The sequence below is a fragment of the Sciurus carolinensis genome, chromosome 4 (assembly GCF_902686445.1).
Source record: "Sciurus carolinensis chromosome 4, mSciCar1.2, whole genome shotgun sequence".
Lineage (NCBI taxonomy): Eukaryota > Metazoa > Chordata > Mammalia > Rodentia > Sciuridae > Sciurus > Sciurus carolinensis.
In genome coordinates, this window is record NC_062216.1 from 64,052,215 (window position 1) to 64,079,599 (window position 27,385).

General features: G+C 39.8%; 1 protein-coding gene across 15 annotated transcripts in view; it reads left to right on the plus strand.

Annotated features, from left to right (window-relative positions):
* The window catches only part of Mical3 (microtubule associated monooxygenase, calponin and LIM domain containing 3), a 194,980-nt gene that overhangs the window by 74,991 nt on the left and 92,604 nt on the right, over positions 1-27,385 (plus strand). For 13 of the 15 annotated variants that reach the window (XR_007108323.1, XM_047549517.1, XM_047549518.1 and 10 more), the window contains exons 2-18: positions 61-401; positions 2,102-2,309; positions 4,216-4,332; positions 4,959-5,060; positions 5,806-5,961; positions 7,165-7,265; positions 9,382-9,639; positions 10,185-10,300; positions 11,125-11,251; positions 12,430-12,526; positions 15,644-15,791; positions 18,184-18,380; positions 19,908-20,020; positions 20,117-20,179; positions 20,650-20,823; positions 22,321-22,404; positions 25,823-25,903. Coding sequence is in view for 14 of the 15 variants with exons in the window: in XM_047549517.1 (XP_047405473.1) it covers positions 138-401; positions 2,102-2,309; positions 4,216-4,332; positions 4,959-5,060; positions 5,806-5,961; positions 7,165-7,265; positions 9,382-9,639; positions 10,185-10,300; positions 11,125-11,251; positions 12,430-12,526; positions 15,644-15,791; positions 18,184-18,380; positions 19,908-20,020; positions 20,117-20,179; positions 20,650-20,823; positions 22,321-22,404; positions 25,823-25,903 (2,406 nt within the window). In the remaining variant the exon portion in view is untranslated. The remainder of the gene's footprint in view (positions 1-60; positions 402-2,101; positions 2,310-4,215; positions 4,333-4,958; positions 5,061-5,805; positions 5,962-7,164; positions 7,266-9,381; positions 9,640-10,184; positions 10,301-11,124; positions 11,252-12,429; positions 12,527-15,643; positions 15,792-18,183; positions 18,381-19,907; positions 20,021-20,116; positions 20,180-20,649; positions 20,824-22,320; positions 22,405-25,822; positions 25,904-27,385) is intronic. The other 2 variants (XM_047549515.1, XM_047549516.1) reach the window with 1 other exon arrangement.

Below are 27,385 nucleotides of genomic sequence, written 5' to 3' on the forward strand. Positions count from 1 at the left end.
CAGATAAATGAATTGTAGATAAAGAAATACTGACCATTTCTTTCTCTTTCTTTTTGGTAGATTAAGGTGACAGTGTCAGGTGGATCAACAGCCATCCCACTGCCCACTCTGTTGGGCAGTGCTGAGAGTGGGGAAGCATGGAAGAGAAGAAGCATGAGACCACGAACCAAGCTCATGTCCTCTTTGACCGGTTTGTCCAAGCCACTACCTGCAAGGGAACCCTCAAGGCCTTTCAAGAACTCTGTGACCACCTGGAACTGAAGCCTAAGGACTACCGTTCCTTTTATCACAAGCTCAAGTCCAAGCTTAACTACTGGAAAGCTAAAGCTCTCTGGGCAAAGTTGGACAAACGGGGCAGTCACAAAGACTACAAAAAGGGAAAAGCATGCACTAACACTAAGGTAAGGACTTGACTGTTCTTGGGCTTTAAGGTCACTGACATGAGAATTTAGGTACCAGTCAGAAGGATTAAATAGAGATGGACTGGATAAGAATGCCAGGCTAGGTTGATACCAGGCAGATTCTAGCATCAACCTTACCTAGGAAATTAAGCTTATACCTTGTTGCAACTTTGCAGATCCATTACTCACTCTCATTTTTTCCTTCTCTTTTTAAAAAAAAAGTTATTGGTTCTTTTTAGTTATAAATGACAGCAGAATCCATTTTGATATATAAGCATGGAATTTATCTTATTCTAATTAGAATCTCATTCTTATGGATGTATGTGATGGTGTGATTCACTATTCACTGTGATGTTTTCATATATGTACGTGGGAAAATTATATCATTTATTTCTCTGTCTTTCCTTTTCCTATCCCCCCCTTCCCTCCATTCCCCATTGTCTAATCTACTGCATTTCTATTCTTCCTCTCACCCCATCCCTAATTGTGGGTTAGCTTCTACATATCAGAAAACATTCAACCTTTGGATTTTTGGGACTGGCTTATTTCACTAAGTACGATTGTCTCCATATTCATCCATTTGCTGGCAAATGTCATAAAGTCATTCTTCTTTATGGCTGAGTAATATGCCATTATGTGTCTATATACCACATTTTCTTTATCCATTCATCTGTTGAAGGGTTGACTGTTTCATATGCCAGACTCTTTTCTGAGCGTATTTCATGTATTTACAATTGGACATTCAAAGTCTCAACTTTTAAGAACAACCCTGAAGTAAGCTTTGCATTTTGCTAAAGTTCCATTTTGAACCTATTAGGAGGATGCGAGTCATTTAGCAAGGACATGGTCAGGCTGAGTCTTATCTATGCATAGCTTCACAGTTCTTGAATGTCATCTTTACATAACCATAACTCAGATTCAGTTCACCTAGGGTGGATAGAGACCCATCCCAGTAGATTTACATTTGAATAGATATTCATCAATAATATTCAAGAAATCCAAAGGCAAAGCTTTCATGAGTTTAATGGTGAACTTTATTAAGAATAAAAGGAATGCAAAGTCAAATGTGTTGCACAGCTTCCTTCTGAGCATACAGTACAAACTAAGATCTGTGTTCAGCCTTACACTGAGTACTTCTCTAGAATACTGATTATCAGGAGCAGTTTCCTGGATTTTCAGTCTAGAAATGATTTTTAGATCTCTTTTAGCACATAAAATTTTGGCTCTTGAAAGTTGCCTCCAGGGAATCATTTGTGTGATAGATCCATTCCAGGATTCTGAAGATTGCTTGAACCATAATAATTACCTCCTTCGACAGAAATCTGCTGAACATAGAAGCCTTTCAGAAGATCCTCTCCTATCAGTGAAAGATTAGATATGATTTTCATATTGCTTGTTGAAATGATTACCCCTTTAAATATGTTGCAGATCTGTGGGCCTTACAGGTGCCCAAGGTGAACATGTGCTTGGTTCACAAGTAGTACTGACAGTTCAGTCTTTCCCATACACAGCAATCACAGCTCTTCTTTCAAACCTTTGCAGGTGCTCTGCTGTGACCCAGACATGTTTAAAGTTTTCTTGGTAATGGGAGAATAGCCCTCACTGGAGGCTTACAGGAATGATGGTTATGAGATTATTAACCTCTAGAAATATGTTTCAAGAGTCACAAACTTTGCCCTGAAAGCAACTGTGTTTTTCAGTGTCTCATCATTGGAGCTGGTCCCTGTGGTCTCCGCACAGCCATTGACTTATCCTTACTGGGAGCCAAGGTGGTGGTTATTGAGAAGCGAGATGCCTTCTCCCGCAACAATGTCTTACATCTCTGGCCCTTCACCATACATGATCTTCGAGGTCTGGGTGCCAAGAAGTTCTATGGCAAGTTCTGTGCTGGAGCCATCGATCATATCAGTGAGTAACACCAGCTGCTGTAGGATTCCAACCCTTCTCCCGCCCACTTTTCAGTAGACAGAGACAGGTAGGTTATCTGAGGAATTCCTGCTCAATAGCCTAATTGTTCTGATCTTATTCCCTATTTCAAGTCAAAATACCTGCCTCCAGTGGTTCTGTAACCTAGGACTTTGAACTATAGGTATCTGCCCCGTGCAAGGAGGAGTCTGGCTTAAGGATGTCTGAGTTAGGCCTTGGACTCTTGCTGAGTACTTGCAGTGTGTAGGATAGGCAGCAGTACTAGACTTTGGGAAACCGGTGACCAATTTGGGCCTTAATCCTTTGGTGGTTCTTAGTGTAGTAGAAGAAGTACACAGGCTGTGGCTCTCGGCAGTGTAATCTTGCATATGATCAACTAACATAAGAAGAAAGTGCTACAGGAATGCAGTCCTTACACTTAAAGAAGAAGAAGAATTCTAGCTTGGTCATGAATGGCAAGTCAGTAGTGGAATTCCTCTGGTTAGGTGATTCTCACAAAGTTTGCAGCCAGAATAGCTCTTACTATTCTCTTGTCATCTTCAAGCTCACTTGGAGTCTCTGTGTTTTTGAAACAGATAAATACAAGTTAATGCAGTTGGTGATTATTTTCATGACTGAGTGGCCTATCTGAAAACCAGTTCAGAACAGAAATTGTCTGCATTATGAAGTTGAAGTTCTTTTTTTTTTTTTTTTAATTGGTTATCATTAATTATTCCAGGGAAGCTTTATCAAAGAAACTGTTCTGAATTCCTCCAGATGTGCCCCTGTAAAAACATTCAACTACTGGACCTTTTGCTGTTTGAAGAGATTGTGCCAGTTTATCAAATACTGGCTAACAGCTTCCACTTCCCTCACAGAAGTGCTGTTTCCATCTTCTGGTTTATGATTTGTAAAGCATCTTGAAACAACAGTTATCTGCAAAAATAAAATGTGCGCTAGCATGGGACTTAATGAGTCTTTGGGAGTGTGACTCAGAGGGTGATAGTTGTGGTAAGCTAAGGAAAATAACCAGCATGACTTAGCAAAGGATTTGCATGTACTTCTAGCAGATTAGTCACAGACCGAAGGTAAGTTTGACTCTGAGAGATGACTGAGGGTCATTGATTGAGTGGATTTGTCTCCCAATGATTATGAGTGGCAGGATTATTTTGAGATTGAGAGGGTCTTAGTTTAGCAACTAGAGTTCTATCTTTATGTACCTAGTGTTGCTGCCACAACTGGCACTGGGTAGGAATTTTGGGCATCGAATAAATGTATAAATCTCACCATGATAATAAGTGAGATTTTCAGTCATTTGGGGCCTCTGTTGCCACAATTGTAGATCATCTGGGGTTGTGTTAAGAGGATAAGGTTGAATTGTGATTTCTTTTACCTGCCGAGAGTACGTGAAGGTCAATGAGATAATAGACTGGAATGTAGATGCCATGGATATCTCAGAGAGCAATATAGTGACTCCATATCAAGCTGTGAAAATTGTACTCATGGGTGTACTCCTGTGTCCTGTGGTAGGTGCCATGCCCTATTAGGACTATAGATACTGCTGAGAATAGCATCTCTTATGAATCAGGGGAAGAGAGAAAGGAGAGTCTCCTGTTGGCCACAGTCCCTTGCTGTCTCCAAGCTTTCTATTGTTTAGAATACCTAACCCAAAGATGTAGGTGACCTTTAAAGTCTCTAGAGCATCTCTTTCACTGATTTGTATTTACCCTTAAAAAGAAAGAAGTTAGAGAACATGACTTGGAAAATGTCTCCTGCTCCAAAAGACTTTGGAGAACCTGAATAGACTATGCATAGGTGAGTGGGTGGGAGGGAAAGTGAGGAGCAACTATTGATGCATTCTCTCTTCTCTATGTGCTCTTGCAAACATATAGTCTTTGTATTTACCCAGGTATACGTCAACTCCAACTAATACTTTTGAAAGTAGCCTTGATCCTAGGCATCGAAATACATGTCAACGTAGAATTCCAAGGACTTGTACAGCCTCCTGAAGATCAAGAAAATGAACGTAAGTTGAATTGGACAAATGAAGAAGGCAGAAAGGGGCACTGAAAGGATGAGAACAGATGAGGTAAAGGGAGAAAGCTGGAATAATCTGCCAGTGTTTTTCAGAACTAGTTAAGGGAATTTCTTTGTATAGTCTGTGCCTTTGTAGATTTTCGGTGTAATGAGGAGGCCTTTGACTTAGTCATTGCAATGTACTTGTACTATAGAAAATCATATGGTGGAGAAAGTTCCTTTGTAAGTTCTCTTCAAAACTTCTTTTTGTCTGAAGTTTATACCCCGTTCTTTTTTCTTTTTTCGGTTCCAGGGATTGAACTCAGGGGCACTTAACCACTGAGCCACACCCCCAGCCCTTTTTTGTATTTTATTTAGAGACAGGGTCTCACTGAGTTGCTTTAGTGCCTTGCTAAGTTGCTGAGGCTGGCTTTGAACTTGCAATCCTCCTGCCTCAGCCTCCCAAGACTCTGGGATTACAGGAATATGCCACCATACCTGACTACCCAATTCTTTTATATTTAGTGATTTTAGCTTGGAGTTTTGTGCAGTCTGTATGCCTGGGTATCTAGAGATGATCTTGGAGATATGAATTTGGTCTGGGTAATGGACCTTAATTTTGCTTTTGATCCACAGGGATAGGTTGGCGGGCACTGGTGCACCCCAAAACTCATCCTGTATCAGAGTATGAATTTGAAGTGATCATCGGTGGAGATGGCCGTAGGAACACCTTGGAAGGTATTGGCTTGTGTTCTACACTTCTTCAGAGAAGAGTAGAGGCTGACCCTCTACTCCTGGTCCCCAAGAGTCCATATTCCTGAGAATTTGTACATGTGCTTTCTTTTATTGTGGGGGATGGTGTACTGGGAATTGAACCCAGATGCACTTTTCTACTGAGCTACGTCCCCAGTCCTTTTTTTTAATTTTTATTTTGAAACAGAGTCTTGCTGAATGACTGACGTTGACCTCAAACTTGCTCTCTTTCTGCCTCAGCCTCCTAAGTCTCTGAGAGTACAGGCATGTACCACCATGCCTTACTGGGCTACTTATTTAAATTGCATGGCATCTCAGCTTTCTTCCAGACAGTACTCACTCTGAGTGTATTTTACAGGGTGCTCTTGTTAGGGTACTAGGAGATGAGATACTCTACTTTTGATAATTGACAAGGTAGAATGTAATCTACATATTTAAGTCAGCACACCTACTTCCCCCCCTTTTAAATGGAATCCCCAGTACTGAATAGTATTCTGTTCAGTCAGATTTCAAATTGTTTATTGATGACTGGGAGACTTTGATTTCATTCATGAATTTGTATATCTTCTCGAACCTTATTTTCAGATGGAAAAGAGCTGCCCTAAAAATTTCCACTGAGTTTCTTCCTCCACATTTTCCCTAATGTCTTCATCAACACCCCCCTTATTTGAAGTGATCATCCTTCTTCTCTAGCCAGTATTGCCACCTATAAAAATTTCTTTCCCTCCAGGATTTCGTCGGAAAGAATTTCGTGGCAAACTGGCCATTGCCATTACAGCGAATTTTATTAACCGAAATACAACAGCAGAAGCCAAAGTGGAAGAGATCAGTGGCGTGGCTTTCATATTCAACCAAAAATTTTTCCAGGAGCTGCGAGAAGCTACAGGTTGGTATAGATTCTTTCAAAGTAATAAAGTTAAATATTGAAATAATTACTTATTATTTTTTTCCTGGAGGTTTGATAGGGTGGGTGGTGCTTGTTGTTATTGTTAGGCCATTTGTTAAGCCTGCTTTTTCTTCTCCCATACTTCTCTTCTCTCATACTTTGTTCTTAGTGTAATTGTCCCGTATCTTTCCATCTCCTTCTCTAGTATTTTCAGTCTTCAGCACAGTGATTGGGCTGTTCTGAATTTTGTTTTTATGTATTGTTTTGTTTTAAAGTGTTCATTCTGCTTTCTACCAACTCATCCCCAATCCCTTACCCCTACATTGTGATGCTGTTATGGCACTATATATAGCAAACTGCCAGTTGGTACCTCTCTGGTTTTTTTGAGAACCTAAGGTAGATATTGAGTATGTAGTCTTCTGAGTTCATTTGAACTTGGAAGCAAACCATGTGCTAGATAGGAAGGACATTGTTGTATGATGACTTTTGAATAGATTTATTTTGCTGCAACAAATGTATTTTCATTCTGTTTTTTAGATTTGATTTCATTGCTCAGTTTTTTAGATGAATTGAATTAAAAAGACAATAGTTTATTCTCTACATCCAGGCATCTACTCTGTTTTTTGTTTTTTTTTGGTACCAGGGATTGAACCCAAGGGCACTTAACCATGGAGCCACATCCCCAGCCCTTTTTATTTTTGTATTTTAAGACAGGATCTCCTAAGTTGCTTACAGCCTCACTAAGTTCCTGAAGTTGACTTTGAACCTGTGATCCTCCTACCTCAACATCCCGAGCTGCTGGGATTACAGGCTTGTGCAGCCATGCCTGGCTTATGAGATTTCTCTCGTTCTCTAGCTTCCTTGATGACTTAAAGAGGCTTAACCTGTTAACTAACCCATACTGTCTTTTAGGGTTAGCCTCTTTTTTTGTTTTGTTTTTGTTTTTCCCATTTTATGTTTATGTTAACTTTTGGTCATTGCTTTCAGAATAACTTAGGGAGATGGGTGAATTATTGAGCAGTACAGAGGGAAACAAAACTCCCCTTATTTTCATGAACTAAATATGCAGGAAGTGAGAATCTGGGCCTAAACATCTTCCTGCCTGGAATTTTATGACCCTGTCTCATATAGACCCAAGTAGTCTCTCTGGATGCCAAATCTCAGCAAACTCCTCATATGCATATGTTTGTTTTCTGGTTGCAGGTATTGATTTGGAGAACATCGTCTACTACAAAGATGACACGCACTATTTCGTTATGACAGCCAAAAAGCAGAGTTTACTGGACAAAGGGGTGATATTGCATGTGAGTAATGGATATCTTTCAAACCACTTTTTTTGTTGAACTTGTTAATATGATCATCAAGAAAAATAACTTTATTGTCTGATGGGATTTTCCTGCAAGGGAATAAAGATGAGTGTTGAGCACATCTCTTCAAATCACTGATGTTTTTTAGTTTAACTTAAAAAAAATATTTTATTATGGAAAATTGCAAATATAAACAGGAAAATAGGGAAAATAGTATAATGAACCCATATGCCCATTCTCTAGCTTTAGCAATTATTAACATGGTCAGTATTGTTTCAGTAAAACCCCACTCCACTTACCTCTTCTGCCACTGGATTGTTTCAAAGCAAGGGTTAGTAATTATTTCATTCATAAATATTCAGTTTAATTTTAGGTGACTTTGAAGTTATAATGAATTCCATATATGACCAATTATCGGTTGGTCAGTAGATCTTTTTTCGGGAGGGAGGTGATAGAAGAGAATTCAACCAAGAAGCAGTGGTGCTTATGACAGCCTGATGATGGCTCTGGTTTTATTGTGGCAAAACTGGATCAGGGTAAATTTAGGCTTCATTCAGACTGAACAAGGGCCTAATGTCCATCCTTATCTGGGCCTGTCCCAATCTTTTGTCTGCATAACTAATTGTGTGGAGATGATCTGAAATCAGAGGATTACAGGGTGGATCATTTCTTAAGGAAAGTGGCTTAAGTCTTAGTTGGTCTCATTGATCTGAATGTGAGAATTACTGTCCCTATGTGATGAGACAGTTAGAAGTAAAGAGGCACCAGAGGTGCTGATTTAGGCTTGTACAATTCCCACCAGACTCATAGCTGAATCTCAGGGAACGCTTTGTCTTTGTAAAATGATAATGAATCAAGTCCTTTTAGTCTGAGTCACACTGTTGCCATATCTGAGAACAAATGGGGAATGAGCTGATGAGCACATGCTTGCAGCACAAAGTCTCCTTTCCACCCATGAACCTTGTGTCTGTTTCTCAGCATAGCAGTCCTGTATGTATGCAGGGAGAAACAGGACAAAGCAGTTTGTATAGCCCATTCTGCCAAAACAGAAGCAAGGCATACTTCTTTGGATGCTTTATAAAGTGCTCATTATCCGGGACTATTATATTGCTGTCAATAAGAACAAGCCAGTAAAGCAGTTGAGATACCTTGGGACCAAGTTAAGACTTAAATCTGCCATCTGGGCAGAGCTGTCAGTCAAAATTATATAAAAGAATCTAGATATCAAGACCTGGTTTACTTTTTCTCTTGAATTTTTTTAATAGGGCAGGAACTCTGCCTTCCATGAGTGCTGCTATACTAAACCCATTGTAGCCATTTAATGTTGAACAAACAGTATTTCTGTAACCAACCTGAGTGTTTCCATTTTGGCTTCTGACATCTTATAGTTGTAACTGAAAGTACGATCAGGGATACTTGGAAACTGAGGCCCCACTTTAGGAGAACAGAGACTTGTCTCAGAGTGCAGGAACCTCCAAAACAGAAAAGGAGCTTTTCAGTCCCTATGTGAAACTCTTTTTCTCTCATTGTTGTTTTTCTCTCTTGGTGGCTTTCTGTAGAGCCTCGAAGAATCTTATGTATGATTTTGAAAACCTGTGTTCCATTTTCAGTTTATTCTTTCCCATCCTCTCAGCTACTATTGCTCCCACCTCCACATCCCTTTGGCACTGAAGTTTTCAGGTTCTTCCTTTGGGCATGATGAGCTGAGTTCTCAGCTAACAAAAGCCGTTGGCTATCCAAAAGATAATGATTGTAGAAGATAATGTGAACCATAAAATACTTTTTCAGTTTACAGAAATTATTTTACTGTTATTTAGAACAGCTCTGTGAGGTAGCTTAGCCAGGATCAGAGGAGTAGCAAGCAACTTGCTCCAAGCAAATAGAAAAGCCAAGACTTTTAGGCAGCAAAGCCTATTCACTCCTAGAAACACCCCCCGAACCCAAAACCTTTCTTTTTACTTTGTGTAAAAGCCTTGGTGGAATATTAAATCACTTTAAGGGGAAGGAAATGCTGTAGAACTAGGTTATGTCTAACATATATTTCATGGTTTAAGTCAAGCCATCCATCCCTGCCTGAGCTTTTCCATCCTGTGCCTCTTCTCTCTCTGGACAGGACTATGCCGACACAGAGCTCTTGCTTTCCCGGGAGAACGTGGACCAGGAGGCATTGCTGAACTATGCCCGGGAGGCAGCTGACTTCTCTACCCAACAGCAGCTGCCCTCTCTGGATTTTGCCATCAATCACTATGGGCAGCCTGATGTGGCTATGTTTGACTTCACTTGTATGTACGCCTCTGAGAACGCTGCCTTGGTACGGGAACAGAATGGACACCAGTTATTAGTGGCTCTGGTTGGGGATAGCCTCCTAGAGGTGAGTACTGAGGGTAGCAACACTTTATGGCAGAGGCAGTACTAAGAAGCAGTAATAATGAGGAGCAAATCTGGGTATCCTGGATGTGAAGTGAGTATCAGCAGCATAGGCAAAGCCTCTTCAGGATAGCAACCAGGAGAAAAAGAATGACATTAAGTATGGATAGAATTCTGCAACCTCTGTAACTTGCCTCTCAACTAGTTTGTGAAATGGAGATATCCAGAGTCAGAATAGTTGCCAAATACTATTGTCAGCAGCAAACTTTCTTTTGTTCTTCAGTTTAGATTAACTCTTTTAAAAATGATTTATTAACTGGGTGTGGTAGTATCAGCCTATAATCTTAACTAGTTGGGAGGCTGAGGCAGGAGGATTACAAGTTTGAGACCAGCCTTGGCAATTAAGTGACAAAATAAAATAAAAAGGACTGGAAATGTAGTTCAGTGGATAAAGCACTTGCCTAGAACAGCAAGGCCCCAAGTTCAATCCCCCATACTGAATGGGAAAAAGATAACTTATTTTAACTCTGTCTTTTATCTCTTTCATAGCCTTTCTGGCCCATGGGAACAGGAATAGCCCGGGGCTTTCTAGCTGCTATGGACTCTGCCTGGATGGTACGAAGTTGGTCTCTAGGAACCAGCCCCTTGGAAGTCCTGGCAGAGAGGTAAGGGGTCCCTCCTATGAGAAAACTGGGAAAAAGGAGTGGCTTATTCCCCAGGCTGAGTGCAAGTTCTTCCTTCTCTCTCTTCTTTCCTTCATTAAAGATATTTTCGTATTTAAGAGAGGAAAGGAAGGATATATCATAAAATCATAGAAACCCAAAGATGATCTAATGAAACTGTTCTTCTCTTATCCCTTTCTAAATGAATTTATTATTGGAATATAATATCTGAATCTTTATATACCATTGAATGATGCTCTCTTATTCTTTTATGACCATTACATGAATAAATATGTAAAAAGTTCAAATTAGATCATCCTGACCTTAAGCTAGAAAGGCTTAAACTGATGAAGTCATTGTTGTAGTGAGAAAATTCTAACATAAGAAACTCTAAGTGACTGATGGAAAGGAAAATGCCAGATTGCTTTTAAACATTTCTCAAACCTTAAGGCATTCTGGCTTAATGTGGTGACAAGTTCTCTTTTCATCTGATTTTCTTAATTAAAGTAAATATTGTCACAAAGTAAATAAAAACACAACAGTAAATTAGTTGCCTTTTAAATTAGACCATGCAATTGTCACTGCCCACCGCATTGTCTATTCTTCTCTTTGGCTCTTAACTAATCCATTGTCCTTGGAATCACTTAGTAGTGATTCTGAGAGGCTAGAGTTGATGTAGACTCATAGACAGTGGAAACTTGCCAAGAATGAAGATATATTGTATACATCAGATAATTTGGTGGACTGTCAAAACAAATATTACAAAAAGAGGGAGATGTTTATACTGCTTGTCAGTTCTCTGCATATATTGTTGTGTGTTGTTACAGGGAAAGCATTTATAGGTTGTTGCCTCAAACAACCCCTGAGAATGTGAGCAAAAACTTCAGCCAGTACAGCATCGACCCTGTCACTAGGTATCCCAATATTAATGTCAACTTCCTCCGGCCAAGCCAGGTAAGAGCATTCTAATCAGTTACCTGCTTCTGGGCTTATTCTTCAAACTGATCAGAACTCTGATCGATCAAAATATATATAGTTATGTTTAGTTTTAATACCATACACACTTTTAGTAATCCCCTATACCTATACATAAACATACTTTCTGCAATACAAGTCAGTATCTCTGAATTGGTGGAAGTAGGTATTCTTTTTCATCAATGCATTGAGCCACTAAGGCATAGAGTTGTTGAATGATTTACAGAAGATCAAATGTGACCAAAATAGTATACCGAGGATTTCATCCCATGCCTCTTAATTCAAATCACATACTATTGAGGAAAGGGCATTGATTTGGTTCAGTAGTTGGGAGATGTGACTCCCACTTGCCTATTGATCACTAATCACCTGTGACTCAGATGGGTCATTTCACTTTGTCTGAGCCTCAGTTTTTCAGCTGCAATGTGGAGATAATTCCTGCCTATTCACAGGATCATTGTGTAAGGGCAAATGAGATTGTTCTCTGGAAGGAACATTGAAAGATAAAACACTGTCTATAAGAAAATATTGTTATTGTAAATCAATTTTTTGTTCTGTTGAGTTCTTAGAAGTTCTGATCCCTCATTACTGTATTGAGAATTCCATTTTACAAAGCATAACAATCCCTAAAAATAGAACAATTTTTAGAAAGCAGCGTATTTGATACGTTTTCTGTGTTCTAGAGTAATTTTTTGTCTTCTGTGTGAAGTTTACACTTTTGGGCCTTCTGTATATATGTGTGGTAAAATGTTTATAAATTTTGCTGTTAATGAGCAGTCTTAGTTGTCCAACAGAGACTGTCCAGAGGGACCTCTGTGAATGTGTAGTTAACTTTCATCACAACTGCTTACAGTTAATACATATTTGTTTCTATATAACATACCCCATTCCATAAAAGATTTAAAGGTCATCATCTTAACTTTTGTCTAAACTTTACCGTGGGGCTGAGGGTGTAGCTCCCAGTGGTAAGAGTGCATGCTTAGGATACACAAGGCTTGGGGTTTGACCTATAACACTTCCCTCCAAATAAATAAACATTATATATATATAAAAATACACTTAATCCTCTTTCCCTGTCTTTCATCTTAATCATTCTACTTTCAGGTGGGAATTTGTTACATGGTATTTGATTTTCCTTCTTTTCAATTTTCTGCAAGGTGCGCCATTTATATGATACTGGAGAAACAAAAGATATTCATTTGGAAATGGAGAACCTAGTGAATTCCCGAACTACCCCAAAGTTGACTCGCAATGGTGAGTTCTGGAAATGACTTCGAAAGATAAGTAATCCTTTCAGAGAAGTCTACTCAAAAGCCATCACATGAATATAATACCATATGTGTCAGTGGTTTTCTTCCAGGAGTGGTTTTGCCCTCCAAGGAATGTTTGGCTATACTTGAGGACATTCTTGGTTGTCATGACTCGGGGAGTTTGCTACTGGCATCTAGCGGATATAACTCAGAGATGTTGCTAAACCTCCCATAATACACAAGAAAGTTCCGCACAACAAAAAATTACCCTGGGCTAAGTTGTTAAGAGTAGAGATAAAATTAAATACAGGTGCTGGAGATAAAAAGGTTTTGGGGGAAAATTGGTAGAACATGTGGTGGCATTTTAGGTGGGTCCTGTGTGTGATGTTGCCATTATACATGTTAAAGGCAAAGGCCATTCCATATTTTGTGTGTATTAAAAGGTCCCTAAAGTTTTTATTTGTTTTTGTTTTTGTTTTAAAGGAAAGTGACATTGAGTACACCTGGTCAGCTGTAAGTAAGATGGAGAAGAGAAATACACTAGAGGCTAGGAGATTAGTTAGAAATACATTGCATTGGGGCTTTGGTTGTGGCTCAGTGGTAGAGCATTTGCCTTGCATGCGCAGGATGCTGGTTTCAATCCTCAGCACCACATAAATAAATAAAATAAAGGTATTGTGTCCATCTACAACTAAAAAAAATGTTTTTAAAGAAATATATTGCAAGAATCAAACTCCAGGGGATAAAGTTTAAATCTGATACTGAGTTGGAGATAGAGAAGGGAGAAGGTGTTAGACCACAGTTAGAAGAACTTGGACTTTGGGGCCAGATACAGCTGGATCCCAGACCAAGCCTTGCCATTTGCAAAGTGTATGACCTTAAACAGATTAGTTAACATCTCTGAACTTCAATTTCTTCCTCTTTGAAATGAGAATAACAATAGCTACCTCATATTTTGATCTTGAAGATTATGTGACATGAAGATTATGTGACTTATTACAATACATAACAGAGTGGGGTGATCAAAAGCATTGCCCTTCTTAATTATGTGCAAGACTATTTCAATTTTTTATTTGTTATTTTTAGTTATACAGACAGTAGAATGCATTTGATATCATACATACATGGAGTATAACTTCCCATTTTTGTGGTTGTACATGATGTGGAGTTACACTGGTCATATATTCATATAAGAACATGGGAAAATTATGTCTGATTCTTTCTACTGTCTTTACCATTCCCATCCCCCCTCATATCCTCCCACTCCCCCTTCCAATCCGGTGAACCTTCTCCACCCCTGCCCCATTGTGAGTCAGCATCTGCATATCAGAGAGAACATTTGGTTTTTTTGGATTGGCTTCTTTCACTTAGCATGACAGTCTCCAGTACCATCTATCCATTTACTGGCAAATGCCATAATTTCATTCTTCTTTATGGCTGAGGAGTATTCCATTGTGTATATTTGCCACATTTTATTTATCCATTCATCTGTTGAAAGGCATCTAGGTTGGTTCTAGGGCTTAGCTATTGTGAATTGAGCTGCTTTAAACATTGGTGTGGCTGTGTCACTATAGTATGCTGATTTTAAGTTCTTTGGGTTTATACCGAGGAGTGATATATATAATTGGGTCAAATGGTGGTTTCATTTCAAGTTTTCTGAGGAGTCTTTATAATACTTTCTAGAGTGGTTACACCAATTTTCAGTCCCTATGTGAGAGATTATTAAGAAGCCAGAATCAGTGAATATTGGCAGTTGATTGCCCTTAGAAGCAAGAGATGGGTACTGCATCAGTCTCAACAAGGGAATGGGAAACTGAGAAAGTTTGAGTTCTGTTTTGGACATTTTGAATTTGATGTGCTTTGGGGATATCAAGATGAATATAAGAACCAACAGGCAGATTAAAACATTTTCCTTTCTCCACTGGACTGTTGTGTTCATCAACTTTCCATTGCTGTGACAAAATACCTGAGATAAACTTAAAGGAAGAAAGTTCTATTTTGGCTCATAGTTTCAGATCACAATCACTTGGTTCCATTGTTTTGGGGACTGAGGTAAGGCAGAACATCTTGGCAGGGGGCCTGTGGTAGAGCAAAGCTGCTTACCTCATGGTAGCTGAGAAGTAGTAGTATTGGAGTTGCCCAGCACATATTGAATGAATGGATATCCAGACTTGGGAAACATCGGAATAAAGTCAATATTTGAGCCAAAAAAATAGCACTAGGAGTGGTTATATATGTTATCTCAGAATATATTTCCTGTGAAAGACTTAACCAGGATTTTTATGATAACAGTTTTTTATCTTATGTTCACAAATCTCTAAATGACTTAGTGCAAAGCTAAATATTTCCAGCTGCCTTAGGGAAGGGAACAGACTTTCTTGGACACAAATAGGAATTCACAGATTCTCTTAAATCATTCATATTATAGCTCTTCCACTGCATGATCATTCTGGTTTTAGAAAACATGTCAGTGAACTAGAAAACATCCAGGTATATGTGTTTGCCTATTCAGTTTCTCAAGATGTGATCATATATAATACAGGGTGCCAAACTGGGTCTGGGATATTGTTGTAGTCTGGGGTCCTTAGCCTAACAGAGTGTTATCACTTGACAAATTGCTCAAGAAATTATAAGGCTTAGAAATTATAAGGGCAAGGCTTTTATTTGCTTTCAGTTTAAGGTGCTGCTAGATAGAATTTTCCCAGTGTTGCTTTGGAGAAAAAACCTTCCTCAGACTCAGCTGAGCGACTCTCCAGGGAAATCCTAGGACTACTCTGCAGGTGAGGGTGACAGCTCAGTAGGTGACACTGTTCCATCTAATCTGGTTTTCAGGAGTGCCAGAGGATCACTGGACTTTAGCAAAAGTACCCAATTGTGAATTTTTAGTCTCTTCACAGGTTGGACATTGACTTTGGAATCTGGGTATATTGGTACCTAAAATTCCAATATTGTCATTCCAGTTATAACATTGACCTCACTGTTTTCTTTTGAAATATAGAAATGACTATTTTTGTCCCTACTGTTAGTAATTTTTCAAACTGGTGTGTGTACTGCAAAGCACATCTTATATCTGTGTTACTAGGTAACTACACTTCCATTAATAGTTGTTCTTTTGTTTTAGAATCTGTAGCTCGTTCAAGCAAACTGCTGGGTTGGTGCCAAAGGCAGACAGATGGTTACACAGGAGTAAATGTGACAGATCTCACCATGTCTTGGAAAAGTGGCCTGGCCCTATGTGCAATTATCCACAGATACCGTCCTGATCTGATGTAAGTCGTGACTGTACCTTTTATTTTATATCCACCGAGGATCTCAGAGCACCATGCTATCAAGTAGTCAAATTTTGTACTTTTTCCCAAAATGAGGTGCATAGTGGGATGCTTTCTCTAGAATACTGGGATTTTGATTTAGCTGTATTTAAAACCTCATATGTCAAGCATTGTATTGCTCAATCCAGGAATGATTAGCTGAGTTGTGTGTTTGTTAGTTTGAGTATTGGGGATTAAACAAAGGGGCACTTTACCACAGAGCTACCTCCTCACTACATCCCCAGTCCTTTTTATTTTTTTACTTTGAGACAGTCTTACTAAGTTGCTAAGGCTGGCCTCAACTTGCAATCCTGCCTCAGTCTCCCATGTTGCTGGGATTGAAGGTGTAAATTACTGCACCTGGAAATTAACTGGGTTTTTAAAAATCACAGCTCTCATAAAGTCAAAAATGGTTTTAACACCCACCTGGACCTGTTAACTTTACACAAGGGAAAACTCTGTTTATTGGCCCCAGTTTGAACTCTTCATTTCAGCCAGCCATCTCTCAGATGCTATTGGTCACAAGGGAAACTTGGCTAGAACACTGAACACTTGGCTAGCTCAAAACAAATATGTCACTGCCAATGAAACAGAAAACAATGAATAATACTTACCCAATTTATGATGGTTCATTTGGTATTTTCTTGTTAAAGACTATACTTTTTGTAAACAATTCTTTGAAGCTCATGAAATTCATGTCTTCTTACCCAGTATACTAGTAGCATCTCTTCTTGTATCCTTTCTTTACCCACTTGTCTACAAAATCAGTGTACTAGGCTGACCCCAGGTCAGCTGTGGTGACTGGATTTCCCTCAGGCATTTGTTTCCACGGAAGCCAAATAGAAAGATTCAGAAACTGGAGTACATTGAATTATTCTGGCTACCTGCCCTTTTATCATTAGGTCCATTTAATGATCCACTTCTTGTTTATTTTAATTATTGCTTAAGAAATCCTAAAATAGGGCTAGGGATATAGCTCAGTTGGTAGCAAGCACAAGGCCCTAGGTTCAATACCCAGCACTTAAAAAAAGAAAGAAAGAAAAGAAAGAAATCCTAAAATTCATAGTCCCTACACATATGTGATAGTTATAAATTAATGAGGCAGATTTAGTGAAAACAGCTTTGCACAGTATAGAATTTAAATGGGGAGGATAGGGGGAATAGCTCAGAAGAGCACTTGCCTACCTTGCTTAAGGCCTTGGGTTCCACCAGCATTGCAAGAAGAGAGAAGAGGATTTCTAATGTGTTTGAAAGAATATAAGCGACCTCCAATGCTTCTGCACTCAACTCATCCAGAAGTTGGTAGAAGGCAAATGAAAATAGTGCTTATTCACTCCCATGAAAGAAATAGAGTGGGGCGGGGGGCACAGCTTGAAAAAAATTATGACAAATGGCATAAAAGTGCTTCAGAAGATGAGGCAGGTGATCAGTGTTTTCCCAAAGGAATAGCAAGAAAGGGAGAAGGAAAAGTTGAGAGGACTTAGTGGATGGGTTAGTAGGGTGAGTATGGTCTAGACGGGACACGTTCCTGTTAGAACACACCAAAGTCTGCCTGGAGAAGTCCCAGGGAAGTTACAGCAAACACAAAGCCGTGAGAGAAAAGGAAGTGGTTCCCCTGCCCCCTTGATGGAAAAATGCCACAGGGTCAGTAGGTTAACACATAATAAAGGCTGCCAGGTAATCTGAAGTCACCTAAAGAAGAATGCTGTCAAACATCACTCTGAATAGCAAGAAGCTTCAAACCCATTGGGAAATGTCTGTTAATGTAAACACTTGGGAAAACTCAGGAAATTTAGCAATGGGAAAATCTTTTGCAGAAGGTTTTGGAATTTCCCATCAGGAGAAAGCTGAGTAAGATTTACCAGAGCTGATTTAGGACATTAGTAGCTTGCCAGGGCCAAGGGCCATGGAGGTGATATCTTTGGCTATTAGGAGCAGTCTGATCCAGATAGGATTTGTATTACTATTTGACTTTCATTTAGTGTGTGGACACATGGTTGTAGAAGAATATATATTAAAGACAGTTCCTGTACTGAGCTTACATTTTAGTAATTTGTGTTACTGGAAAAATGAGAGGAGCCTTTTCAACTTTTCCCTCTTTTTTCCTTATTGGGTAGATCTTTAATTATTTCTTGTTGAGGCAGCTTTGCATTTCCTTACTCAAAGGAAGGAGAATAAGAGGAGAGAAAAACAGGTCTGCTCTCAGATCCCAGTGATACACTGCTCCCTGGATTTTAGCCAAAAAGACCTAGAAATGACTGTGATCCTGCAACATTGTATGTTCTGGTTTGAGGACAGTCAGCCCAACTTGGTCTTTATTCCTTGTCCTTATTCTTTATTCCTTGTGTCTCAGAGATTTTGATTCTTTGGATGAACAAAATGTGGAAAAGAATAACCAGCTGGCCTTTGATATTGCTGAGAAGGAACTGGGCATCTCTCCCATCATGACAGGCAAAGACATGGCCTCTGTAGGGGAACCTGACAAGCTGTCCATGGTGATGTACCTGACTCAGTTCTATGAGATGTTTAAGGACTCACTCTCCTCCACTGGTAAGGAGCTGGTTGGTGTGGTATGGAATTCTTAGTTTCCTGCTGATTTGTTGCCCAGGCATTTCTTTCTTTCCTTCCAACTGTGCCCTTCATCAGTACCACTAAATACAATACCACCAAGCTCAGGCTTACTCTGTTTCTACTGCTTGACTATCAGTGGAAATCTCTGAAAACTTGCTTCATTATTTTTCTCTTTTCTAGTGTTATGTGCTTAACCATTCATTATTTTCCAAAGTTTTCGTACTTAATCTGTAAATATGCAAAAATCATTCCTCCTCAAAATTTATTTTTCTCAACTCTCCTGCCTTCTCCTACCATTTTCCTTAGAACCAGCCCTTCTGAAGTGGTTCGTGGTTGTGGCCTCTGTGTGCTTACTGCCTAAACTTTATAATGCTTTGAAATCCATCTTCTCTTTGTACTACTCTCTCAACACCATTTTTCACAGTTAGGAAGAATCACCCATTCCATATTCTTTCTCATCTCTCATGCACTTGCTTCTTCTGCATCATTCAGTACTATAGAATAATCTCCTCTTCCTTAAAATTTTCTCATCTTCTGTAATGGTGCACTACTAGCTTATTCTCCTTTCTTCTCTAACTCTTCCCTTTCTAGCTTCTCTTTCTACCTTTTAGGGTTTCCCAAAAATCTCTTGTTGACTCTCAGCCTGCTGCCTCCATCTGTTGTGGGGCTACAAAAAAATATTCTTATTGTCATTTATTGTCCTGTGAAATAAATGTATAATGTTTAAGACTGTTGACCATGGTATCTGACCTGACTTTATATCTCAGTTGACCTTGGGCAAATTACTAAATTTCTCTTTGCCTCAGTTTCCCCATATGTAAAATGGGGATTTTATATATATATAATTACATTATGATATGCTACAAAGAATGTTTGGAAAATGGAACCACTTAATAAATATTAGTATTTTTTTATTAGTTTCAATTACAATTTTAAAAATTACTATTGCTACTAATAAAATATTGGAATCCACAAAGTTTATGGTACTACTCCCCATTGTCTTCTAGCCCATGACTCTTATGGGGATCTGAGGCTTTTACTGATTACATATACCATTCTTAAAAGAGAAATGTGCAACTCTATCACAAGTATATTCATTTAGGGGGAACCCCTTTATATGCAACTAAGATCATGGCCTCTGAATCCACCCAGACCACTGACCCTGTTAGGTTCTGCTCTGCTCTCCCCCTTCCTGTCCCTGTCCTGAAATTTTTATCATCAAAGTAAGGCTTCAGCACTCACCAACTTTAGAAAAGCAGAAGGACAGGTTTTTGTAACTGAAGTGTATTGAGAAAAGAGTTGGTTTTGTTTATGTGGACAGAAAAGAGAAGGCTTAATATATAGACTCAAATTTGCATTTCATTTGTGGCATTTACTACAGAGATCTGCCTTTAGAGCTTCCTAAGATTCCTTTCCATGAAGCCTCTCCAAAGGAGAGTGGATCTGGTCAGGACTTTGTAGCACCCTCCAGGGCTTTTCTTGAACATTGCTGATTTCTGTTCACAGACACCTTGGACTTGAATGCTGAGGAGAAAGCAGTTCTGATAGCCAGCACCAAATCCCCTATCTCCTTCCTGAGCAAACTTGGGCAGACCATCTCTCGGAAGCGTTCTCCCAAGGTACCAACATGGCAGGAATAATTTTTCTGGTAAATGCAAGCTAATGGCAAAGTGTAGTGGCCAGAATAATTCAGCTTACCTCTTCTGTTGGTACAGGATAAAAAGGAAAAGGACTTGGATGGGGCTGGAAAGAGGAGAAAGACCAGTCAATCAGAGGAGGTGAGATTCATCTGGGAATTTGCTTAGAATTATTACACTGAATTTCTCTTTTTGATTTAAATTAATTCCCAATCTGCTTTGCTAGATCTTTGCGTTTTCATCCTTTATGAGAACTTCTGTAGGCAGATGCTTTTTTTGTGAACCTTTGCCTATATTTAATTTTCTAGAGAGCAACCAGGAAACATATATAGACACACATGCACTGAGGCCTTCTTATCTTTTTGGAGTTACACATTTAACCAAGTATAGAGGCTTTTATGGGATATGGTGATACCAGCACAAGTCTAAGAATCCTTATAATGCCCCATGTGCCAAGGGTCTTGCTGACTATTTGGAGATTAGTACCTTAATGAGAGCTTGTTAAACTCAACCTAAAGCCACTGTGTGGGTCCAGATCACACTTCTTTGAGGGAAGAGGAACTGAAGGGTCCCTATAACAGTCTGGTTCTCTGGTACTTGCCATTTGCCAGGAAGAAACTTCCCGGGGCTACAGAGGAGAGAGACCAACACTGGTGAGCACTCTGACAGACAGGAGGATGGATGTTGCCATTGGAAACCAGAACAAAGTGAAGTACATGGCAACCCAGCTACTGGCCAAATTTGAAGAGAATGCTCCTGCACAGACCACAGGCATACGGAGACAGGTAAGCCCATCTCCCACCCAGACTGGCCAGGTCACACAGGAAGGAGGATCTTTTCAGTGAGATGGACTGTGTTGCTCATATGCTCAAGATTAGTGTCTGATTTTTTTCTTGTCTGTGATAGAGATGAGCATTTCCTAAGCTCATCTTTGGCATTCAGGGCTACTTTATCTTTTGCACAAGTCAAAGGCGTCTTTAACAGTCAGTGGGATCTAAAAAAATATGATTATCTGTACATAAGTTCACACACACACACACACACACTTAAATTATAAAAGTATGTGTTTATTGACGAAAATGCTGAAAAGCATAGTAAAAATAATTGAGGCACCTATAATTTTGCTAATATATTCCTACATTTCTTTCTGCCCCACCCCCCACCCCACCCCCGTGCATTCTTGTTTTCATAGTGGTGGTCATTTTAACATGTACTTTTCTATTCTATTATCATTCAACTTTAGGCACATTCCTATGTATTCCAAACTCTCTTTAGGCATTTTCCAAAATGTGCTGAGTCACTTGAGTGTTGGTTGTTTTAGTTTTTCCCCATCTTTCATGATGAACTAGAGGTAACCATTCTTGCAATAAGGCTTCTTTTTGTGTGTTGCAAATTGTTTTCCTAGGATATTACTAGGAATGTGAACATTTGGATACTAAATTACACACCCCATTTCATGCATGAGAGTACCAGACAGTATTTGACCTGAGTTGTCCTTGTTAGGTCTCATTGCTCCCTTGCTTCACCAAGGCTTCCTACAAGAGGAGGCACTGGGATTTTGATATTCACACTGAAAATTTCCTATACAACTCCCTGATAACCTGGAAGATTATCCAGAGGACAGGAGGCCTATTCTTCTTATTCTCTTTCTTTCTTTATCTTCTCTATACTCATATCAGCCATTGTCCCTATGGACCAGGCAGATAGCACTGATTTTGCTTGGAGTCTGACCACATCTAATCTTTGGTTATTAGTGCTTGTACGCCTATCTTTTCATGTTGTGCTTGCAGGAATGATGGTAGTATTCACTGGGAAACATTAGAGGTTGCTGGACATTCTGGCAGCCCCAGGTTCTACCTGCCTCAGGCAGGCTAGAATGCCCTCCCTGGGAGGTAGCTTGCTTGTAAGAAAAAGTTGCTTTCCTCATTAATTTTTTTCAAATTTGAGTTAGTAGTTTAGATAGAGAGCTTTGAGTTTAGGGAAAGATAATGAGAATTACAACTTCTGTCTCCCTCCCCGCCCTTTCTTTCTTTCCTCCTTTTTGGTTCTTTTCTTCTTTCTGTACTTGCTTTTGGTTTGTGGAGGCTATTTTCTTTCTTTCTTTCTTTTTTTTTAAGTGTAACTTTCTAATAGTAAAATCTACCTGACTTCTCCACAGTTCATAGATTGATGTCTGTCTTCCATGGGTACTTTTTTTTGGTGTCTTTTCCTACCTTAATGTATTTTATTTTGTTTTGTCTCCATGTCCTGTCCCCCACCCACACTTGGCCTGTGTGTCACAGCCGACACAAGAGCGTGGGGTCAGCCAGCCGACCAGCTGCCTGCCTGAGCAGGGTCTCCCTGCTCCCATCCCCCAATGGAAACAGGTAAAGGAACTGCCCAGGGATTAGATGGGGGCTATGGCGTTTAGGCCTTTCCACCCTTCTCCTGCTTCTGGGTCAGCCCATGTTCAGACCTGCACTTAGAAGTTCAGCTCACAAGGCGTGGAAGACTGTGCTCATTTGAGCAGTGACTCTGAGAAAACATTTAGCAGACAATACTGATTCAATTCCATAATTCAGTTAACTCCTTGAGATTTAAGAAACCAGTTTAAAAGGTAGACTGTTAATTTTGGTGCTGAAACTAGCTGAAGTGATTTAATAAGCTTTTTAGGTACATCAGTCTTTAAGGCTTTAACTGTTGTAACATTTGTCCCATGTTGACTTTTTGCTAGCTTGTCCCATGTCCATTGCAGGGAGAATCTTGACTTCATCAGACTTGAGAATTGGGCAGGGGAGTGGGTGGCTGGCAGAGCTTTTTACGTGAAATGGGGAAATGTCAATCATGAAAATAGTTTTGAAGTATGATTTTGTTTGTTTCAAACCCTGGATAAAGGTGTCATGGGCATTTTCTTGGAGTTTTGTCCATACTTGAAATAACTTTTTGCCTGCACGGTGGAGTCCTAGCTATTTGAGAGACTGAGGCAGGAGGATTGCTTGAGCCCAGGAGTTCAAGGCCAGCCTGGGCAATATAGAAGATTTCATCTCAAAATGTATATAGTAACGATTAACTAATAAAATATTCTTTTGAGGGACCAAAGGTATAGCTCAATGATAGAGTAATTGCCTATAGGTACAAGGCCCTAGGTTCTATCCCCAGCAATACCCCCAATACCTCTCTCCACCCCCAAAAAAAACCCTCTTTGGCACTGTCACTAAAACGTTTTCAGGATCTCTATACTAAGAGTATAGAAAGAAGCAGGTAACACCACCTGTTTTATAATAGAAAACCTATCTGAGGAATTAGAAGCCTCTGCTGTATTTTCTCTCACATCACAATTGAACAAATTTCTGCTCTAGAGAGCCTGGATTAGCTTTCTTATATAGTTTGATATCATTTAGAACTGATAGGACACTGAGAAATCAGATTAGCTGACCCTGGATTTCATTATCATCTTCTACAATAGACTTCACCTACCTCTTGTGCTGTAGAACAGCCTCTGATGGTAGGAGATGCTGGAGAACCTTGAACAGGTCCTTATTTAAATTGCATTCAGGAAAAATGTTACTTTCTAAAACTATAATAATATGCCACATGAAAGGCATGACCCCTGAGGCTAAGATGGAATCTTGGGAGCAGTGTCCAAACTCACAGCAGAAGTCAAACTTCCCCTTTCTCTATGCTTCAGAGTGGTCTTCTGAAATGTTTTCATCAAAAATTTACTTATATTTTATTTTCTTACCCTTTGATTGAAGTCTAGGTGGAAGATAAGATTTGAAAAGTAATCTTTTGTTGAGGATATTGAGTCATGATGCAAACACTAAACTAGATTCTAAAAAATCTAAATTCACAAAGGTGGCCTGAGATAGAAACAAAGTAGGAGGAAGATCAAGAGCAATCTATGCATAGATTGGATAGATAGATGACCCTACAGGACATGTGCCTGGTGCAGTTTTGTGGGCTTGGAAGTGTGGGGCAGCAAGTGTGACTTGAGAAGTCTGACTGAGTCATGGCCTCAGTCCTGGTGAAGATAGACTCGTCAGTTCATCACCTGATGATGCTGCCCTGAAGAGGCATCAGGAGCTTGGTTTTGTGGGAGTACTTATGAATTGTCTGATACTCTGTAGCATTTTGCAGGGATTGGTATGGAGACTATTGTTCATCCAACTTACACAGCTTGTCATCAGATCATTATGGTCACAATCAATGAAGTAGAGTGATACTGATAGGCCATCTACTCAGCAAATTAAAACCCTTAAAATCAAACATAGACTCTAGGAAATGAGCAACAGAGATTATAGCTAGGAAGAGCAACTGAGTAGATGGTGAGAAATCACAAGTAATGAAAACCCTATTAGAATCTTACGTGCTTTACGTTATATAGAGTTGAAGTTTGTGAATTTATGTGGTTGCAGAGTATAGCACTGTGACGTACTCTACCTCACAGTATAGTATTTGAAATTTATAATGTTCACATATAATTTTTTCTTAACACTTAACTCCCGAATCTTGGCCTCTAAATTTATCTCCTGAAAGCTAGAGTGGATGCAAGTGGGTGTTAGGTTCTATAGAGACCTGAAGAAGGAAGAACTCAAAGGCACTTTGGCCAATGCTTCTGACTTGATCTGATTGCTGCCTCTTATCTCCCTTTAGTAACTGGGTGCTGACTGGCAGCACCTCATTGTGGATTACTTTGTGTTTCTTTTGATGTGGTTCCCACTGAGGTAGAAAGGTGTGGCAGGCACAGCAGTGACTGCTGAGTTGGCATGAGAATCAGTGTCAATTTCGGTCATTGTATGGAAGAAGGGAAATGAATAACAACTCTGCTTGCCAGTGACTTCTTTTCCTAACCTTCCTGTGTAAACACTGTAGCTCTTTCCTTCCCTGCCCTTTTACCTTTTGATCCCAGAAGTACATCCTGCACACAAACTGTGCGTGAACCAGCCTTGGTTTGGAAGTAGATTGTCACATGAAGTGGAAACAAACAGTAGGGTTGCTTCCCCTGGTCTCATGGCTACCAAAGCCTTCCTCCTGCTGGCTTCACCTGCATGTCTACCCCATGCAGTCATCTGGGCAGAGAAAACTAAGAATTACCTGAAAGGAATCAGAGACCTAAGATAATGTACAATTGCTCCTCAAATGCAGAGAAGTTTTCTGAGTTGTAAATTCACAAGGAAGGAAATATTTAGAGGGTGTGGAATGAGGAAAAAAGCCATGAAGATATATATGGTATTAATAAGCGAAATATGCCTAATTATTTTATCTTATCTCCTGTACTTTTTGTACTAGCTTGGTATTCTCAAAAATTTTGCATATTATTGAGAGTGTGAAAACAGGGAAGCATTGGTAGGGATACTGTCACAAATGACTGAGGGAGAACTCTGCTTTATTGCTGTGGGGTTTGTGTCACCAGTCTTTGAAAGGTAGTCTTAGATCACCTGATGGTGGACCCATATGCCTTTTTTCTCTATTATAATCAAGATGATTTTCCTGTCCTCCAACTTCCCTGCTAAAGCCCTTGATCCCTGGCATTTAGAAAGTGCTACATCACAAGTTCTCACCAGCTACATGGGTTACCTGTGCCATCTGTGCCTAACATAAGGTGTCAGATTGACCTGGAGCTCAACAAGAGTTTGCAACAAGCCATCCTCTCTAACCACACAGTGATTTGCTCTTGATGTGGAGGGGCAAGGAAGGGGCCTTTCAGGGTGCTTTGGAAAATGCCCCTCAACCCTTCCAGAACCAGCCTTCATGTGGCCACTGTTTCAACATTGTTCTCTCTGTTTGTGTCTATTGGTGTAAAAGCGACGGGAAAAGGAACGTTCTCGGACCTGCCCCAAAAAAGTGATCACACTTTCTCCTCCCTCTACTTCGCCTGCCTGTCAGGTGCGCAGTGACCAGCAGGTGATCTGTGCATGCTCTATGTCCTGTCCGTCTTCTTGCCTGCCTGTGTAAAGACCAACTCAGTAACCCCTCTTTTCAACTATAAATGTTAAATGCCATTTGTAGAAACCATTTGTAGCAGAAACAACCTATATTGCTACAAATGGCATTTCCTGACTGAACCTCAGAATAATGTACTGTACATTCAAATCCTGGGCAATTTAGTCCCTCCCCATCATGAGAATATAGCTATGCAACCACAAACTAAAATATAAACTATATTTGTTGGAGATTGAGAACTAGAAGGCTGATAGCAACACATTTTTATAAGATTCCATTTAAAGCAATTATTTTTCTCTTGCTTTCTAATAAGTTATGATAAGATGGGCATTTGGAAGCTTTATAGGACCTCTCTACATGAGTTTGGTTTCTTCTGATTCTTAGAGCCCTGATTCTTGCTTACCCAATTCCTCCCAACAAACACTCACCCTTCCGCATCTGACCAACTCACATTCCAGGCCTGTCACTCAAGCTGCTTTACAGGGCTGGGGTTGTAACTCTGTGATTGAGTGCCTTCTAGCATTCATGAAGCCCTGGGTTCAATCCCCAGTACTGCACACACACTTTACAGATTAATTAACCACAGACATGGCTAGTGAACATGTGTGGCAAGCACATTTATTTATTTATAGAATGGCTTTGTTGACCTTTATGGTATATCCTTGTAAAATAAAATGCTAATTTGGGGGACAGAATCTATGTAAACACATTTTCTCAATTAAGGTAGCCTATGTAAAAGGTGACTACTAGTAATGGTCTGATTTTAAAGGTCCAACATCTGTCCATTGGACTAAGAACTGAGCCATGGTAGATTTAGTACTGCCCAGTACCAGGGCTGTGGGTGTAGCTCAGTCATGGGGCATTTGCCTGGCATGTGCAAGGCTCTGGGTTCAATCCCCAGTATTGCAAAGAAAAGTAACTGCCCAATTCCTTTTCTCTAACAGCTAACAATTACCAGCATTTATTGTGACCCAAGTTCCTTCTATGTGTCAACTTTGTCAGTTCTCATAATAACAATACAAAACAGGTACCATTATTATCTCCATTTTACAAATGAGGAAACTGAGATACAGGGTAGAGAAGCCAAGTAATTTGTACAAAGCCACACAAGAAATAATGGAACTGAAATTGAATCCTGGTCATGGACCTCAGAAGCCTAAACTCTGGCCTCATTAACCTTGTGGAGATGATATGCTTGTAGGTAGCCACATGGGAAGGTTTGGATCAGTTTTGCCACCAGTATATGGTATAAGGTGAAAATCCTTATTTATCCTTAGTAGATGAGCCTGGGGGTCTTCCCTGTTCTCATGGTTGCTGTGTTAGTGATTCCTGAGTTCAGCAGTGCAGCCCTATGCTGGTTACAGGTTCCCATTCCTTTCATGTTCATATTCCTGTCTATAAGCTGAAATGCTTCCAGTCTTCATC